A 21,105-nucleotide genomic window follows, 5' to 3' on the forward strand; every position below is an offset into this window, starting at 1 on the left:
TTCAACATCAAGTATCCAGTCTGCAATTCTGACTTCCATCAAAGTTCTCTCACATTAAACTTTGTTAAAAAAAGAAGCCAAGCATTTTGGACATATTACAGAAACAACACTTTGCTCCATATAGCAGCTTTCAAGTCTGCACAGAATCTGTGCTTATAAATTAAACTTTTTATATTGAGTAGACAGTGAGATGCAGCATTCTGAAGAGGCAATAGTAAGATAGTTCCAAAACACAAAACTGGTAAAGTGGTAAGTGCTGTAAGTGAAAACAAACCAGTGAAGTAACATATCAGTATTTTCATAACCTAATCTATTTGCATCTTAGTCCACCTTTGACCCCAGTTCTGATGTTCTGGGAACATCATCTTGGGAGGCTGCAGAAACTCAGAAGCTGTCCACTCTTTCCAACAGAAATTAGTTCAGATAAATGCACCAGACGTCATCTCTACCCAGCACAGGAGGGTACCAAACTTTCACAGCAACTGTAATTTATGTGAGCTAGTGTAAAAATCTTCCTTCTCTTTTCACAGTTGTAGCACTCACCAAGCCGTGTCTTGTCAACAGCAGATGGGAAAAGCCTCACGTCCTCAGGAAGCCCCCTAAGCACATGCTCAGGTACATCATCTAAGGTCTCCACAGCGACAGTAGATTCAGTTGTGTTCTACAAGTCAAAAAGCCAGAACGGATCCATTAACGGATATCCATTAACGGATAAAAACAATACCACAATAGATGATCAACCAAGCTACAAAAACTCCTGACTTGAAATTAAAGTAAAATTTCCAAATTGCCATTTCAACTAGGGTCCCTTCCATCAACAATGTTATTGTAGAAGTATCTTTTTATTAGAACATTCAAGTTTTCACTATTATTTTCATTACACTTGTTTATGCTTTAATGCAGAGTTCTAAGACCACAGTAGAGATATATGTAAAACACTGATAACTAAAGTTGCTGTAAATATTCTTTTGCTTTAGTTAACGGATGTGTTTTGATTACAAGCAGTACACAGCAAGTAAATCTAACTAAAGGGTTTTCATGTATCTCTTAGGCCATTTGTCATTTCATTCATTTTCCTTGGCCTCTCCTTAAAAACAAATTTGAAAATCTCCCTTGAGTTACCTGGAGAATAGAGCTAAAGGTATTTTATTTTTCCTGTCTGAATATGACTTACCTGACAGCGCTACTACATACCTAAAGATGAATGAACAGAAAAGTACCTTGGTTCTATACCTTGGAAAATATTTATATTTTTTCAGAACATAGTTTTCATATGAGTTCAGGCTTAGTGTTAAGTCTTTGAAACCGCTCATTAATATGGTAATCTAAAACTCATCCATGGAACAGTTTTCAGTTGCATTATTTTTACCAATCAGTTATGCCATGAGAAACTACATTTAACAAGTAATAAGGTCAGTAATAGTGTTGTTACATGCTACATTATGTTGAGACAACATTCCTTTGTGCCATTTCTGATTAAAGTTCTTCCAAATTTCAGATAAAATACATTGTAAAGTTGATCCACCTGCCTAGTCTATTATGCTGAGACTTCTTCAAAGAAGTATCACATAGGTGTTCATAGAAACAGTCATAGAGTTTTAGTATCTATGACTTAGCACTATAAAAATCTCCAGTTCCTTAAACATTCTATTGAAGCATTAGAATTACTCTGATTACACAACATATTTGTAAACAATATGTTTAATCCTAGTTTTAAAATCGACAATTCAAATTTTTCAAAGTATGCAGCAGGAAAACATATTAGCTCTTACATAATCTGTCTGGAAAGTCTAACTCAATTAAAAAAGTAAAGGAGGTAGATTAATCTTCCCTTTAAATTACAGACAGCTACAACAGACAATCTAATATGCAGACCTAGTCTTTTCTGAAAATAAGCCACAAAGTTTTCATTATTTAAGTTTCAGCTGTACAACAGATCTTAAATATAATCTCTTCTGCTAGAAAATGTTTCTGACTGCTTCTGAAAGACTAGTATATTTAAGAGCAACACATGATGCTTTTAGTCAAAATCTTTGTTAGCAGCGTACTTTTTGAATACCGAATAGCCAGAAGATGCAAGAAGTTGTTAGAAGTGTTTCAGAACACATACATCATTTGTCCAAATTATACTGTTGAAACATGTTACTGGCAATTAAAGTAACAAGAGGCAAGTGAACTGCCATGCTAAAATACACTTACTTGATTAAAACAGTACGCAGCAAAACAGCCAGAACACAGGAAGAATAGGAGGTTTTTTCATTTTATTTCATAACCATCCCATTGACAGTTTTTTAAAACTCTGGATTTCCTACAAAGAATAAAACGGTAAAAGTCCCTAAAATAGAAGTATAATGCAAGTTGATTCTGCACTAAAGCATCAACAACTGCTTTTCATTATCTTTTCTTAACACCTAGACACTTATCTTCTGCAAATTCTGCTTCAAAATGCAGAACAAATGTGGATCAAATAAACCTGCTTGAGCCAGCAAAGCAGTTTCTCCGTTACAACCCTCAGCAAGTAAATTTCCTAAACGTTACTATAATCATGTGGGCTTGATTGGATCCGCTTCAGAGGTGTGGCATGTAGCTTATCTTTATTATAACTGACAGCGTTAATGAAAAGGACGACCGGAAAAACATTTATGTTTTATCAACCATCCATTTCATTTTCTGTTTGACTTAACATAAATATCTGTCCATAAAAATTAATGGTGACCAATATCAAAGGAAAAAAAAATATTTAACTATTAAAGGCATGTCTATTAATACAGAAGTAGGAAAAGTTGTTAAAATGCTAAAAGTTGTTAAGTTCTAAAAATATTTAGCTGTACTCAACACACAATTCTAAGCATTTTTGATTTTCTATATAGTTTTTAAAGAATCCTTCAATTCTTTTAAGTGAAAACTGAGATATACTGCAATTTTCCTGAGTATAGCCTAGTTTTGTACTATTTGTGTTTGTAATGAAAGCTAACTGGTATGTCAGCTTCCAGTATAAGGACGTCTCAAAGTTTCAAAACAAAGGGCAATTCCAGCTCCAGAGCACTTATGGTCTGAGGATCCAGACCTGCCCACGCAGCCTTCCATTTTAATTTTGTCAATCATTTCCTAAACACGCACATAAAAGTTCTAAACGAAACCACTGCACATGCCTCTATGCATAAAGGAAAGAATGATGTAAAGTTTCAGTAACAGGAACAACTTGCCTAGAAACACACAAGTGATGACTTTGGAAATACAGAGCAAAGCCAGAACATCAGCTGCCCACCATACTGAGGATAATTTCACATATATTAGCAATTCTTTATTTCTCATTTTCAAATTATGACCTCCAGGCATACTCAATCCAATCAGTCTCCAAAACCCAGTCTAAAATAGTTTATGGTATTGCCTTATGTGAAAAAGTATCACTTGTGAGAAAGACTAAACAGTAACTTGAGGAAATCATACTCAAAGTTCTGAGAAGTGCATACAGCTCCCAAAAAATGAAAAGTTACTTGTTTTACCTATTGAATTGAGGATGTTGCAGTAAACTAACTACTCCAATGTATATACTAGAACTTGCACTTGGGATATACCATCTACTCTGCCATAAACACAGATATATCCTGTACTACCCAGTACTGAGTGTTAGGTGGACAGAGACAAGCTACCCTGCACATACTGGAGACTAGTAATGTGCATAATACCCTTACGGTAGTGTAGCTGACATGGAGCTTGTATTTTAATGTACTTCACAGAGCTACTGCTGGGTCTATTGTTGTCCTACTGCTCTATTTACAACCTACAAACATGCCATTTCACTCCAAAGATCGACAAATTATCTGCACGTCAAGCTTACTGCTCTGCACCAAATAGAATAAGCTAAAAGCAGCTTTTAGAGAGAACAAAGGGTTTTAAGTAATGTCATAAAAGTTAGTCTTTCAGTATCCTAAATGTTAATCATAATTCCTAAATAAATCAACAGCTCGGAATCCTTAGCCAGCAGGTTATAATTAATACAAAAGGTTTTAAGGTATTTTTATATTAAAATTTGAAAGGCAATAGAAAGCTAATAAATGATTTATGAAGGTCTAGTAAGTGATTAGTTCCATTTTAAGGAGCCTACAAGGTTCAATAGGCTGCTTATAATATTATTCATACTATTTGTATAACACAACAGTAAACACTACTCACACTTGTCATTAAGCAACTAGCTCTTTATTACCTAATTGTAATCAACAAAACACTATTCCTGATAAAAATGACCAGAATTTCAAAGTTACAAGCATGCACAGTTTCCCATAAAATCTGTCCACATTATGAAAGAATTGTGCTTGGTGAGAACTAGGCATATGTTGAACCACGTGCAACAGCCCTAAAAAAAAAAAAGGTACCTGCCCTCTGACATGAAACTTTGATCATTCTGGTCAGAAACAAATACTGGTGGTAATGACAGTAACTACTCTAATATGAAGGATGTTATACTTAAGCTCTGAAGAAGCTTTAGGAGGTGTTAAACTGAGAAACAACAACAACTTGAGCAACACTACAGTTGTCCAAGTAAACCCCGACTTTCTGGAAATGATTCTTGCTTTTACATATAACCATAAAGCAGCGATACGATAGCAGTTTTCATGTACTGAGTAATACTCAGAGCATTTTCCATTGAGCACTTATGAAATATGTTATGCTGAAAGTTTACTGGAAATATATTTTAGAATGCATCTCTATATGCTATCAAATTTGAGGGTTTTACCTCTAAAGCAAAACAGATAAAGCTTCTCAACCTTTTCTACTTAGCACCCACTCTTTGCGAGGGTGCTGCCTACGGCAATTATTCTCTACTCTTATGACTCGCTCAGTTAAGTTACAAGAACATGTCTTCTGCCAGCTTTAACAGCAACAACGAGAAAAATTATAAACCTGGAGTCATAGCAAGGTTATTCTATTGCTGCCTTGGTAAGCCCTAACAGCTGCACAGACACATCCTAGAGAGCTATTTGTAGGGGAGAAAGACCCCCAAATTGGAAACCGTGGAAGGAATAGAATGCCAGAAATCCCTTCCCATCCAAGAGAGCGAAGAGACCGGGGGGGCGGAGGGGAATCCTTTTCTTTAGTTATAATAGCTGAAGTCTATTCAAAGCAGAGCAAAGTTTTCTTTTGCTCTTCCAGCAATCCAAAAGGAAAAACAGTGATGAAAGAAGTCTGATTTTCAGACATCTGTTAGCCTTGAACTGACACGCAAGAAGCCATGTCTCATCAGATGAAAGAGAAACATGCTCTTCTCAGCATATCAAAGAAACCTAAATATCTTTCCAATACATTACCCCATGATTTCATTAGGGGAGAACCAAGCCTATTTTTAACAGTGGTTTCTAACAAATTATATCTAGGCACAGATGAGGGGGAGCACAGGGAGTGAACAAGATAGCTATCAGAACGATGCACTTCAAGTTTAAAGCTAACAAAAGTGGGGTGGTTTTTTGGGCGGGTTTCATTTTGGGGTTTTGTTTGTTTGGGGGTTTTTGGTTTTGATTTGGTTCTTTGGGTGTTTTTTTTTTTACAATCATAGCTAGATGAGCAGTTAAAAATCTCAAGCCTGCAAATAAATTTTAACCTACCAAAACTTTAAAAATCGGACTCAACTGATTTAGAGAGCACTGTGTCATATCCTCTGATGTGTCTGGCATATTCCCTAACAGTCACACCTCCTTCTAGCCATAAATATCCCAAACTATTCTATCATTGAAGTTTATTTGTCCGGCATAATATACAATCAGAACTTTATTTTGCATCTACCTACATAAATCAAAGGCTAGCAGCTACATTCAGAGAGCACAACACTCAGACTCATTCAACACCTGTCATGTTAATGGATTTCACAAGTACCAGAAAATTGGATATGGCCTGGTACATAACAATACATTTCACACCTCAAACGAATGGTAATCAGTAACCAAATACTATACAGTAAAATAAACAACTTAGTTCAGTCAAATCAGTGCAATCTCATTTTATTTGCAATTTAAATGTTGCTACTTAAAACATTTTCCAGATCACAACTTGTCCCCAAGGAATGTCTGTCTACCAAAAGAAGAAATACTATATTTCAATCACTTTTCCACCAACACTTAACAATCACATTTACATTTATTTTTCTGTTTAAAAAATTCACCTCTTGATAAGGATAGGGTACTGGTGCATGTCCTACAGCCACCTTTTGCATTTAACTGAAGTCATAATACGGTATTTTTCACTCACTCCAAGACTGCCATTTTGAATACAAATGCACTTGAAGCTTATTTCACTTTTAAGCTTCCTACTCTGAAGTTCATCAGAAATATTACATTGCTAGCATTCAAATTAGCCAGGGTAAAGTGACATAACAATAATGCCAAAAAATCATTTGAGGGCTGAAGGGGTGCCTTAACTGAAACTGTCCTTTCCTCTTTGCATCAGATTCAGAGTCCAATCACTTTGACAATACCTTTCAACACATTGATTAAGTAATTTTTCACACCACTTTCAATATCATTGTACCTATGGACCAACCACAAATTAGACTATTATTATGTTACAAGCAGTATTTAAGCAGACTAGAAACAGTACCTGCAACGAGATGTTTACAGATGATCAGAGATTAGAGCGAAAGGGAAAAAAACATCCTGAACGGTGTAATGAACGACAAACATTCAGTTAGTGTCATGTTTTGGTGGAAACAGGATTAAGATAAATTAAAAGATCAAGGAAAGAATGCCATTGAAGAGAGGGACACAGCAGAGAAGTTAGAAGAGGTAGTTGTGAAAAGGAGATGAAGTGACTAAGGAAGATTGCTGAGGCAAACAGCCAGTAGCACAAGAAAGGTAAGTCAGCGGCAGAAAGGTCTCTGCTTGTCCAAGAGCCTTGTCTGGCTACCCCTCTTTGCCACAATTTCACTGGGTGTGCTTGAACATTAAAGATGTATCAGAAATATTTGAAATAATCATTGAAAAATTCAGAGGGAATGGGGGGAGGGAGTTTTAGTACAAGTGCAGGTGTAATTTGTATGCCTTCGTATGCCTTCACCATTTTTTAAATAACTACCCATACAGTTTTCCAGGTAGCACACAACCATCTTACTACTCTATCTTCATGTTGCAGTCTGAGATGCAGTAAATGCTACCAATCAAAACCCCATGTTTGCCTTTTTTTTTTTTAATAAATTATTCAGCGTATTCTGATGAAGTAGTTTACATATTAAAGGCAGGTCTCTTTTTAAAAGAGATAGAGAATGCATACTGTCTATCCTGAGACAGCAATCTTCCAAGAAACCCCAAAATATTAATTCCAACAGATACTTTTTTTTTTAATCCTTCTTCTCCTTACTACAAGAAGGCCATATCAAAGTATTTATGAAAAGGTTTTCCTTCACTACTTCAAGATTTCTATGGGATAAACAACAAAACTAGCAGTCTTTTCCTATAAACCAAATTAACAATAGCCCAATTAGTTTCCGGGTCACTGAAGTCACACCAAAAGCAGAGACAAGCAGAATGAAAGAAATACAAGAACAGAGCAGTTGAAAGATGTTTGGCATCAGGCAAAAACATTTCTTATACAGACCTGGCACTACAACTTGCCAACAGTGAATGAAATGACAAGGGCACTGCAAGAAAAAACACCACAGGGTTGATGCTAAATACACACTTAATATGAATGGTAATTGAACAATAAAAAGCCATATGAGCTCTGTACACTTTGGAAGCTAAACGTGAAAGCCAGAAACGCCAAGAAGGACTCTAAGCTATTGTAACTACTCCCAGAAGCAGGGTCATCTCATTATTTAATTGTAAGATGACATACATCACAGCACTGCATAAGCAATATTAGCAGTCACAATAAGAAGGATGAAGACTTTGTTTCCATACAGCACAGAAATCTTAATTCCAGAACCAGATCAGGGCAGGGACGGGACACGATGACAGACAGGACACGAGGGCACATGGACACACAAAAATTGGAAGGAAACAGCCAATGATAACAATTAAAGATTAGGATCTGCAGCTTTCAGAGTTTTAGCAGAATCCAAAGCTTATCAGAACAACTAATAAAGCAGGATTATTACTCAAGCACACAGAGCAATAGGCTGTTCGCTTCATGCCACTGAGTGCATTCAAAACAAACCTTCCAGGCAAAAAAATTTCAAGTCCCAATAGAAATAAATTGTGAAGCAATAGTTAACCTAGCTACCCCAAACTAGACTGCTAACGCTTCAAAGTGTGCTAATGCAAATGTTATTTGTATTATATATCAGATGTATAGATATAATACAAATATGTATTTTTTACAATACATATTTCAAGGCTCTGATAGAGATTATATTTTGCTTTTTACTTTTTAAATACGCACATATATATTGAAGATTTTTCACTTTAAATCAGAGGAAAAAAGCAACAGGAAACATCCCACCAACCCATTTCACATTTCATACTTATATTATGTATATACTTCTATAACTTCAGTGAGAAACTCAGCAAAGTGCTAATTGTATTCATTGCTGCTGATGATCAAATAAGGGCATAAAGGGCAATAAAAGCACTCATTAGATACAGGCATCAATAAGAAAAAGTATACAAAGCATTTTACATGACTGTGTACCGTGGCTGTTCCTGGCTAAGAAAGCTTCTGCTCATAGCCAACTTTTTTAGCACATTAAAAATGGCATTCCTTCAGTGTAATATCCTATGTTCACATTCCCACGCCAAAGGGACTTTGTAAGATCATCCAGAGAGAATTACTTATGAGAAAAATTTAAGGCAACATGTACTTTTTCTCAAAGTATCGTTAAGTAATACAATTGTGCGTGATAGACAAACAGATGTATAATTCCTCCTTGGATAGACAAATGCAAAATAAAAATCATGTACACTTGGCATTGATTAAAACAACACCCTCCAGTCAGGATATTCTTGCATCCATAGAGCAGAGTACTGCATCACAACAGAAATGCGCTTGCCCAGTGTTTTCACACGATTCTAGGGGAAACACTTAGGGTTCCAGAAAAGTGTGAAACTTCCCGATCAATCAGTTTCCGTGACAGATTGTTCACTGCACATTTGAAATGGTAAAGTGGTTAAAAAAGGTTAAAAAAAAAAATGGAAGCCTTCAATTTTCAAGCCACTTTTGTAAGGAGCTGAATTATTACTGAAAGCCTCAGGATGAAATAGATTTTTCTGGAGAGGTGTTCTTAAGAGGTGCCAGCAGTAATAACTTACATGCTGGTAAAGGGAATTCACACACAAAAAAATTAAATCCATGAAATAAAATAAATCTCACAAGCGTACAGGTTGTGGAAAAGAGGATTATGAAATTTAATGACACTGAAGATATTAAATAACATTTCTTTTTTAGTGGATGATTTACTTTTCTTATTAATAATTAACTGTTCTAACATCTAAGTATTTTGATAAAGTCTTACATTTATACTCACCTGATTCATTTTGAATTCCTGTTGTGTTCTGAAAAGATACACACAACAAAGAAACTCCTTTGATTACATGAGCCCTAAAAAGAAAAACAGACAATTGTAACACGTACCTACCTACAAATTTACACTGAATTGAAAGTACACACAGACCTGTAGTTTCTCTTCCTACAGCATTTGTCAAAAAGCAGCATATTGCTTTATTAAAAAAATCTGCTCCCAGCTATAGTGGTGTTATTATAGCTCAAATGTATACGAATAATCTCAAGACGGATATCTATTGTTAATCTTTCTCCCAGTTTAAACTGATGATGCAACAGAAACATGCTCAAGTAGGATTGTTTCATTTGTTTTTAAAAACAAGTTAGCTTGTTCGAGATTGAGTACTTTTAAGAACTTTAGGAGCCAGATCTCTCTAGACTTTAATATCAAAGCATTATGAAAGACCTCAAGTGGTTTTCAAATTAACAAAATGCATGCATTTGAGTCTCCACTCTCCTGTATTAGAAACGGGAAGTTCTTCCTTAAAATTGGGCCTTTTATTAAGGCATTTTATGACACTAACACATTTGGCATTCTTGTTTAACAGAGGCCTGAGCTTTCGAAAGGTTTCCTAGTTCAAGTAGGCATCAAATTTGGAAACTTATGACTTAAGACAAAACTAATCAGAACAATGCCGTATCTAAGAGTCTAGCACATCAACTCACTTCCTTTTCGGTTGTTTTGTTTTTTAAACACATAAAAAAAGCATTATTGCTGGAAACACTATCCTTCCTGGTATCATACAGAATTTTCAAGAAATGAACAATACCCTTTTTTGGAGGTTAACTGGTACCTAATTACTTAAAGCACTTTATTCAAGTATTACTATTTCTTCCCTCTCTTTAGTTTTCTTATTAAAACAATGATTAACTGATTTTTACTAAGTACTTTGTAGAAATACTAACATTTAATTTAAAATGCATTCAAGCAAAATATACTTGAAATAAATTTCACATAAGCTTTCACATCTTTGCACTGTAAGAATTCTCCATACAAATGTTGCATAGCTTAAGAAATTCATAAGAAAAGGAAAAACTTCCTTGAAAAGGATATTGTATACAGCTCTTCCAGGATTAACTCCTTTGTCCTGATATTTCCATGCAACATTAGCATTTAGCCAAACGGCTGAAACATCTGTATTTCAGTTCCAGTTTTGCAACTGGTTCTGTGAGATTTAGTTTGCCAGCACACACCAGTTACAGGATAAGGAGCTCCATCTGAACAGCTTTTAAACATCTGAAGAAAAGCATTCCTTTTGGCACGTGCTATTACAACTTTCTAACTTACTTCAGTACATCTGTCAAATACAAATCAATTCCTAGGAATGATACACCCCAAGCCTTTGATTTTCTAAAATTTTCTCTAACACTGATGGAGAACATAGCCAACACCAAGGAACTACCCAAGCAGGGAATGCTGCCCAGGTTTCATTACCAGTTACAGTCACTCCTGAGACTTAAGTCTTGCCACGACAATAATGTCCCTTTGGCTCCAAGTTTCTCATGCGTTAGCACGCAGTTGTTTCTCACACATCTTCCACATACCCTTTACTTCCCTCAGCCTTGATATCTTAACTCATTTTCCCCTCCTGACAAATATGATTTTTACGCAAATGCTTTAGGCAAATGGTTTCTGAAATTTGATCCTCAGGCTGCCTGTCATCTGCTGAAAGTCGCCTTAGCACATGGAAATGCTGATTAAAGAAAAAGCAAAAGTTGGAGTCAGTATAAACTTCTGTACTTGAGATGAGAACTGAATAACAGGGAAAAATCCAGTGCTCTTTTATTCATTGTTCATTGGGACAATACCCACACAATGCCAATTTATAAATGAAATAATTTGGATAGCAAGAGAGGCATCAAAACATTTCCTAGTGTGAAAAACAACTTATTTTTAGTAATAAATGTCTTGTTTTTCTATACTTGGCTACAAAATAAAAAACAATTACTCACGTAAAGACAACAAAAGCAAGAACCTTTTATTGACATGATTTTGGAACACAGCCTGCTGAGCTACTATGGCTGTAGCATACGATTAAGTGGTTATTGTCTCCAGCTGCCTATTTCTACCTTTTCTCTTCCCTCTCACTGAAGATTACCAGTCCCTCAATGACAAGGGCTTAACTGTTCACATAACCATTTTCTATCATGGTTCTGGAAAGTGATTTAGAAAACCTACTGTAAGAAGTGCACATATGTTACGCTGCAGTAAATGACAGTCATCTGAAGTACATATGTGATTTTCAACGCTGAATAAACGAGGAAGGCATTTAACCCAGAACTCTAGATATGTAAAGGCAATAAGGATTTAAAGCACTGTCTCACAGAAGCAAACATTCAATACCATCGCTACTCAGCCACTAAATGTAAAGAGTCTGAGAGACAACAAGTAAATATCAATTAAGTGATGGGTTGAAGGGGTCAATGCTAAAGGAAAGTCCTGCCAAGCTGAAAATTTCCTCTAAGCTGAGCTTTCTTACCCAAATTGTTAAATAAATTAACAATTTATTTCAAAAATTTGAAAAACAAATACTTTTTTTTTACTTGATTTCATTTAAGCAGTAAAAATACACTTTTCTTGTATTTCATATACTAATTCCAAATTATTTTGCTTAGAATTAATAGTTTTCAAAGAATTTTCAAAACAAAAAATAAGCCTGGTATTTTTACAAATCTTATAAATGCTTTATGCAGCTTGTACAGAACTGGTTATATCCAAACCTCCCAATGGTATTTCTTAGGAGAATATGACAAATCTTGACATACTGATGTAATTTAAATGTCCACATAACACAGTTTAGGTAGATTCCTACCAGACTGCGCTACTCTATACTCTTTCAGCTACAAGTTACCAGAGGAACCAGTTGACCATAAAAAACAATTAGATAGGAAATTAAGCTGCAGTAAACCAAAAGCTTCAACAAGTATTTATAAAGCAATTAATTTAAAACACACACTCCATGTTAAAATTTTCTACCTGCAGTTCTGACAAGTTATATGTATGAGCTCTCTAACTGAAAAAATGGCTGAAAAATATTTCCCTACTTTTTCTGTCCTCCACGTTACCTATTTTGTTAACAATGAACTCAACTATGTGGAAAGCAAGATTAATTGCATTGGGGAAAAAAATAAAATTAAGATTATATATAGATTTATGTACAGTCACTAGTTTTCTTTCTACCCAAATGAAACATACGAACAGAAGACAAAGTATCTATAACACTAAATTTGGGTTTTAACTTCTAGCGCACAAAGTTCACCAAAACCAAGAAAACATGAACCAAATTCTACAACTGCTGCACAAATATTAGTTCCCCGTATGACCAACAAATTTACTCTTGTCACTGCAAGCAGAAACAGGCTTTCACTTCACAGGTTAATGACCTTTTAGCTACACATACAGTCAAGTCCAATGCAAGGTTTTCCAGGAAAGCCCCAAATAAAATGATACTGCTCTGATTTGTCATCGGGGGAATTGTGATATATTAAGTCTAAAGAAGTGATGATGACCACATTAAATCAGTTTCCAAGTTAACAATAGACTACAACTGTGTTAGTACTTTGAAAAAGTCACATCAGCAGCTCCATCAGAGATAACTGTTTCCATTCAACCTTTCCTCCAAACTCAACAGCAACATATACCTGCATCTACCAAAGACCTGAATATTGTTAATAGCATCTACCACATTATTGTTAATAACATCTACCTTGAAGATTCACTGAAGACCTTAAGAAAAGATAAAGGTTCTACGCTGAAAGTGAAGCACGCTCACCAGTACAGTAACCTGAATTTTAATTAATTTCCAGAAAACATTGCCAAGACATATTTATTTCAAACCACTACCTACTACTGTATCTCATGAGTACAAAAATACTATGCACTTTCTCAAGACATTAAAGCATCTGGGAAACAAACACAAGAGAAGGAAGATCTACTGCATCATGTCATCTTAGAGTTTCAGAAAAGTGTATTTAGAAAGGCTCATCGTTAGGTAACAAATTACATTTATTTAGACAAGAATATATGAGACAGTCATACTTGAGTGGTACTGTGGTCACTCTAAAACAAAATGCTTGAAACAAAAAACATTTTGACCTTGTTTCTAAATTCTATGCTTAAGAATTTTAAATATTCCCTTACAAAAAAAATGTAACTTACTGGGAATAAAGTTTGCAAACAAGAGCAAGTAATTGTATACAAAACCAACATTACAGATCACCTTTTTCAAACTAAATCATATGGTACTTATAGTAAGCATTCCTAGGTTATACTATATAGTCTATCTTCTGATTTTGTAAGCCATACTTATCATTTCTGTATGTGGGGTTTTTTTAAAAAATCCCAGAATCAAAGAGCACTTTGAAAGAGATCATTGCTTCCAATTCAGAGAAAGGAAAAAACCACGCATAAGAGTATTAATCCTATTCTGTAAGCTGAAAATGGGACATGCATTACGTCACTGCTCCGGTGGTAAAAACATGTTAATTACAGAACTAGGAACAAAACTCGAAAGTCTCAACAGTCTGCTTTCCTAATGGCTGGGGTTCAGGCTGGGATACTGCAGGGCTTTGGAAATTGTCTTTTTCTTTGTTTTCATTTTTAGTTGCAGCACATGAATTTTTTCTTTTTTTACCATCAGGACATTTACATTTTTTCAATTCAATACTGAAATACTCTAATCCACAAATTTTCAATGTATTAGGTGAAACAAAGCTTGCCAGAAAAAAAATTTAAGTTCATACTAGCTCTGAAAGATTAGAATATGTATTTGATAGAAACAAGAAGCACTATATATGGGCACTTAATTGCAAAGACGTTTTCAGTTACTCAAGACTGCCAGAATAAGAACAGAGAAAAAATGGGCAAACAATGATTTTCTGAACACTAAAATCTATTACCTGATGTCCATTAAGAAAAAAGGCTTTGCTTACCACCATGTAACCAAATAAACTGTTATACCTTAGAAAGATTTATTCAGATAATCATGCCAAGAAATCACCAACACAAAAATAAAACCCGAGTTTATTAATTAAACAGCAACTAGTCAAGAGAAGCAACAGAAAATAACACGTCTCTAACTTAAACTGCAAATATACAGAAATACCATGCCAATCTTCAGACAGAAGTACACCTTTTAATTCTACTTGCAAAGACAGTAAATTCAAATGGAAATTTTCTCAAAGTACGTTGCTGATTTACTACCACGTGAAGAAGTCCATTTCAGTCATTTCTTTTTACAATACAGGACTCAGCCTCCCACTTTTGTCTAAAGACATGTTTTATACAGAGGCAGAGAAGAAATATTTTCCAGCTAAGAATACAATCAGAGAAAAAACACATTGGTAAAAAATCATTTCATTGGGGGGGGAGTCGTTAAGTATCAGGATCATACCTGCCTTTTCACATGCTAACAAGTTCAACAGCAAATACATTGCAGTACTTCAAAAAGGTATGTCAGTGCACATATTCAACACACATGAGTTTATGAACTCCAGCTGTTTATAAATCCCTGATAAAAACCACACAAGTAGCAGTCTCCAATCTCCACCAGTAAGCAAATGACTCATGATGATCAAGGTACTATGCTATTGCTATAAGCCATAGGCTAATTTTTTTCCCCCTGGTCAAGATCCTCATTCGAAGGTCTTGCAGGCACACTGCAAATAAACTATCAACTGGATACCAATGATACAGAAATATGTTACCAGGCTGGTCACCTCTAAATCTCTCTGAGCTTCTGTTTTCAACAGACAGCCACCTAGTAGGCAACAATATTCAGATCTCTTTTTTATATACTATTACTTGTTTACCTCAAAGGATCAAGGCTTTCATGTAAAACAGTGAAATGGGGACATCACTGCACTGGAAGATGGACCTCAAGAGCCATTTTAGTTTTTACAGCAAAACAGTAAGTTGCTTTGACTTTCTGCTTTACTTCCCTTCCATTTTCAAGCAAATATTCAGGTAGAAAAATAAGGACGGGTTATACAAATGTACATAAGTACTTCAACATCCATCCCCCATCTTCCATGCTACTCTGGAAGAAGGCTGTTCTTTGGACCCCAATACCTACACTAAGCAGGCATCAGTTCAGGAATCTCCAAACACCATACTCATCATGGCATTTCTACCTAAGATATTTTATCCAAAGTGATGACTTGCCTTTTATTTAACGTAACTAGGGTTTCACTGTAAGTGAAACTTGAGCCATTTATGGGCTACGCCATGGGTAGACAGGCTGCTGAGACTTCTGCCCTAGCAAATCCTTGGAGCTATATGCTTGAAAACCAACAGGTACTACTACATGGTTCTCATTGCTGTCTCTACAAGTCCAATAGTTCTTTTGTTACTTAAAAGTCACTCCCCCCATCTATCAATGATGCAGTTCTCTATCTGAGGAGTGCCAATGCTGCCACTGATTCACCATCACATGTTTCAACAGTTGGAAGAGCTGGAGGCCTCTCTGTCTATACCAAGGAAAGCAAACCTGAATTCTTAACGTGCACATCATTTTTATTAAAATGTGCCAAGTGTCGAAAGACAACAACATAATAATTACATATTACACTGCTGTACATCTCCAGTTCTCCTGATCTACTTAGTATGTGTGAAGAAAACTGGAAAAGACTTTGCATCAAAATAACATGCCCAAAGTCAAGAGCATAGACTGGGAACAGCAAACTGGAGTGGCATCAGAAATGCAAGCAGTCCTGTTGTTTTCAAGAGCTGTCCACTGTTGATTACTCAAATGTAAAATAAGAAAAATATTTCTCTTGCCACTGAATGATCAGATAGCAGGTGCAACCACATCACCTTCCCTTCCTTCTTCAACAGTTGAAAACAACTTCTTCACTATTTCAAAATGGAAATTTTGCAACTTCGTATGAATTTGAAACCACTAGAAACTTTACTGAAGACTTCAGCTACCTGCTCATGAGATAGTTATCAGCAATGCTCTACGTGCTGCTCTGGCTTCAAATATAGAATGTACTTGAAGATACTACTCTTGAGCTGTTCTAAATGCCTTACGTGCAAATTTTCTCTCTCAGCCCAAACATTCTTCCCCACAGTACCACTGCACCATCATGAAGAAATCTCTGATTTATGTGACATGTCCTAGGAAGCGCATTTCCAGGGAGAAAACCAATTCTGAAATCAATGTCTCCAAGCCCCTGCTCACCCAGCTTGCCAGACACTTGATCTGCAGCAAGCTTTAAGGCATGTGAATTGCCAAAACTTTTGAAGACTGTGTACTACGAGCTATTTGGAAGACAACAGCTGTCTCGCAATGTCAGGCTGGCAGCAGTTATAGAGCTCTGCTTCGCCAGCTGACACCTCCGAGGCAGCATTTTCAAGAAAAAAAAACCTGAAAAAGCAGCCCAGGGGATGGAGCACCTTCTCCAAACGGCCTCTGCCGCCATCCTCCTCCCTCGCCCTTGCTTTCACTCCCTGGGCCCTCTCTCCGTGAGGCTCTCCCGCATCCAGCTGCCGCAGGGCACAAGTCCCACGCTCACTCCTCGCACCTGCAGCCCGCACGCCCACCCTGCGGCCACGGCTGCCTCGCCCCCGGCCGCCACCTTCCCGCGGGCCCCCCCGGGGCGGCTCCACCCCCCCGAAGGAGGCTCCTCCGCGGGCCGGGCCGCTGCCGCGGTCCCCTCCTCCCGCGCCGGGCCCCCTCCCAGCCGCGCCCCCGGCGCCGCGCCGCTGGCTCTGCCCACCGCCCCCACGCCCCGTCCCGCCCTCCGGCGCGGTGCCGCCCGCGGGCAGCGCGGCGGGTCCCGCCGCCTCCCGCTCACCTGCGCCGCTGCCGCCGCCTGCGGCCCGGCTGGGAGCGGCGCGGAGCGGCCTCAGCTCCGGCACCATCCGGGCGCCATTTTGTCTCCAGCCTCGGAAGTGACGTTGGGGGGAGGCCAGCGGGCAGGTCCCCCCGCCGCGGGACCCCCTCCGGAGCGGGGCCGCCCCCCACCCGCCGCCCCCGCTGCCCCCCCCACCGCCGCCCCCCAGCTCCCCGTACCCGTCTCACCCCCCCGTCTTTCCCCGAGACCGCCTCAGCTCATCCCACCTGCCGGAGCCGGCCTCCGCACCGCGGCCTCCCGCCACCACCCTCATCCCAGACAATGAGGTGTCGAGAAGAGCAGGTTCTCTTTCCCGATTTCTTTTTTTTTTCCGTCTATTTTTCTTCTTTTCGTAGTAATGCAGCCCCGCAGGGACGTGGTTTTCTCGCCTCTGACTGAAAACGAAAAAAAAAAATCAATCAGTGGCTGAGGTGAAATTAGTTGAATAACTGGCGGTGATGTATGGAAAGATCCTCGCCCCCTGAGGAGGCGCGGGCGGTTTCTCTGGGCTAGTAGTCTGAGAGGCTGAGACCCATTTTTGCTGCACATATATTGTGCTGTCCCGTGTAAATCAAATGTATTTCACTGTAATTTCTGAGCAAGTACGTGAGAGGGAAAAAAGCCCATAGTCACCTCCTGGGAGGTGTTCGTATTTGTATTGCTGGGCATAACAGTGTCTCCTTTCCATTAATTTGAAGAACAAAATAATTCTCTCTCTCACTTGAATTTTGTATTCATAATACTGTCAAAAAGATGTAATCCTCCTGGGCTAGGACTACTTTTTACATGGAAATGTTAAGAATTTGCCATTTTTCCAGAGGAAAACCCCCTGATTTAAACCCATAGGAGATGGGCAGTCATTAATACAGTTATAGATTAGAGGTCTAAAGTTCAAAAGTGTTTTACATGTCTTTGATTATTTTGTTTTCACGTTCATTGTGCATGTACATCAAGGAGTAACGTTAAAATTGTCAGTAAGCCTGGACACACAAAGTGCTCATATAGTACCAGGATAGATGAGTCCCATTCCATGAAGCTGGAAGGTTTCCTTAGGAAGTAGCCAAGCAAATCACCCAGCTACCCACTCTTGTCAAACTGAAGCTTTTTAAAACAATTCACCATCTTTCCAACAAACATAGCTACAAAGATAACCTTTCAAGCATAAGGAGAACACACACTCTGAAGCCAGAGAATTTGAATGCCTCTGTGGTAATGCTTAACTTTGCCAAGAAACAGCAGACTGAAAAATAACAGGACACAGTGATCTTCCCACCTGGAATACTCAGGATGTGTTTATATTTTAAAATGTTGCTTAAGTATACTAAAATCAGTTTTGAAACCTCTAATTTTAGTAGTAACAAATCCTCATATAAATATATTTAAACTACTTTAACTTATTAGGCTAAATTAATTTAATTCAAATTTGGCTGTATTAACATTTCATTTTCTAAGTAAGCTAGACTAATTACACCTATGTAAAAGTTTTGGGGTTAATAAAAACTAAGGCTCCCATTTGACATGTTAGAGCCTTATACCTATAACAGAAAAAACAAAAACATAGAACGAGATACATACCATATCAATTAGAGTACAAACCTTTCTACTTTCAAGGTTATTAAGTATAAAGTGTCCCAAAAAAGTATCACAAATAATACAAATTATGACTTTCCTCAGCATACTTATAGATCTAGAAAGAGTTTCAAAAAAAGCTTAAAACACAGTCCTTTTAAAAAATAAATTAGCCTATTACCTTCTTACTTCTTTAACATTTTTTCCTGTATTCTAGAGGTATAGTTACTGAGATTGTAAAACCAGGCAGGGTAGGTATCAACAAGCTAACCCACAAACTTACAGTGTTAACTACAAAATATTTATATTCTTAATATTTCCTTTGAGTTTATTAATTTTATTTTGTTTTTATTGTTTCATTACTACAGTATTAATGTTTACTCACTTGTTTAAGGCTGCAAGGAGTAAAGGCTTTTGATCAAATACTGATACTGCTTCTCTATTCCTTCCTGCTTAAGGGTGTACTAGTTCTTCAGAGGCTTAATTTGAAGACTTGCCCTGCTACTGATTGGAGGATGTAACTTTAAAAGTCATGGTGGAAGTCCACAGTAATCTTAGGCTGAGGGCTAGAGTGTGAAGGTGAGTTTATTTTCAGTGAGACTGTTTGTTTGTCTTTTCTTGTATTTTTTATTTCTTTATAGATTTTTGCTTGGTTTTGGTTTTGTGTAGTGATAAAGTAGAAATGTTGTATACCTGAGATTATTTTCTTGGTTTATACTTAGCTTAATTGAAGATTTTTAAAAGTTTTTTTTATATATTTTAGTATTAAATGCTTATTCTTGAACAGCTTTTTTTAATGCATGGTTTTTAAGCCTTAAATTGTTTCTGCTTGTTCAAAAATATAATTATATTTCTTATTGTTTAGAAACATAATGCTAAACCAATATGAAATTCTTTATAGCTGTATAATCATTTATGAAGACTACCTAACTCTGTGTTGCTTTTCACACTTACTACTTATTCTATTAACTACTTTTTGTTGTATTCTCTTATACTGTAGGTGAAGAAGAGACTCTTGAAAAGCTGGAGCTCTGAACTAAGTAGAAACAGTCTCTTCTCAGGTAGCTCATTCTAACTGTTTGTTTTTGTGTATGTAATTGCTACTAATGTAATGTTATAGTTTTATGATAACAAAAGCTAATACTTTCAGAAAAGGTTTTAGCTTCTTGGAATGTTTGCATTATGAATATTAGAAGAATTTTGAATGTTTAGACAAACTATTGCTCAAAGTTTTATTTTTTTAGTCTGTTAGTTAATAACATTTCAACTATGACTGTTAGAGTAAGTAAAAATAAAGAATCTCAATGTTGAAGAGTTTGCTAATCACTCTCTAAGACAGGATAGGCTTTTAGATCAACTTGTATTTATTTTATCTATAAACTAAGGAACTTGCACTTGTAGGTGTTTTAGAGAAGTATTAGTTCATTTTTTTCAGTCAAAATTCTCAGAGTAGAAAACAGTAATATTCATTCAGTATCTGTATGAAATGTAGCTGTTATAAGCATATTATGTGTATAATTGCAAAAAATGGAAAAAACTTGTCTGGTGCGGTCAGTTTATCAATAATTTTGGTAGCTAACAGTTGGAACATTATCAGAATGAGTTGTGTGTAGTCCTGGTCTTCCTATAGGTATTCCTAAGCCATTTCCTCAACTGTGTCAGCTACTTGGTAGTAAATATGCTGTTGTACCTGTATCCTGTTTATTTCTGTTCTTATGCAAATGTGTGCACAGTCTCTTCTACGCTTGATATTTGCAATTTTTAGTTTGAAATATCCCGCAAGACCTTTGAAAGCATATAAGGACACTCAGTGCATTAAAGAAATCACCTGACCAAAAAACTTCATTTTAAACTGTAAGCATCACTACTATATATATATATATAGTAAAAGGTTCTCATTTAGTACCGCATAGTATAGTGTTTATACTTACATCTTACAGCAGATTCTTTTTCTTTCCAAAATTCAGGATGACGGAAGTAATACAAAGAAAAGATAAAGCGTGAAAGAAAAGTGAGAGGAAAGAGGTAGGGTACTTCTGTCTGCTAGAAATCCTAACAACAGTTTCCAAAATATTGTACTGAGTCTGTCTGCCCACAACCCAGCCCCTGCATCACAAAAATGAATTAATAATAAAAATATTTATGACAAGAAGCCCATTATCTGTGTGCTAGATCTCCTTAGGGTAAAGATGAGAATGCCTGTGATGAATATTA

The 21,105-nt window shown here is 36.8% G+C and overlaps 1 protein-coding gene across 5 annotated transcripts in view; it reads right to left on the reverse strand.

Moving 5' to 3' along the window:
• The window catches only part of PRDM2 (PR/SET domain 2), a 74,425-nt gene extending 57,035 nt beyond the window's left edge, over positions 1-17,390 (reverse strand). For 3 of the 5 annotated variants that reach the window (XR_012778300.1, XM_075520290.1, XM_075520291.1), the window contains exons 1-3: positions 17,284-17,390; positions 9,452-9,525; positions 544-661 (exon numbers count right to left, since the gene is read on the reverse strand). Coding sequence is in view for 2 of the 5 variants with exons in the window: in XM_075520290.1 (XP_075376405.1) it covers positions 544-661; positions 9,452-9,460 (127 nt within the window). In the remaining 3 variants the exon portion in view is untranslated. Of the gene's footprint in view, positions 1-543; positions 662-7,584; positions 7,628-9,451; positions 9,526-17,283 lie in introns of all 5 variants that reach the window. The other 2 variants (XM_075520292.1, XM_075520293.1) reach the window with 2 other exon arrangements.
• Positions 17,391-21,105: the final 3,715 nt, after the last annotated feature.

Source organism: Mycteria americana, chromosome 18 (assembly GCF_035582795.1).
Source record: "Mycteria americana isolate JAX WOST 10 ecotype Jacksonville Zoo and Gardens chromosome 18, USCA_MyAme_1.0, whole genome shotgun sequence".
NCBI lineage: Eukaryota > Metazoa > Chordata > Aves > Ciconiiformes > Ciconiidae > Mycteria > Mycteria americana.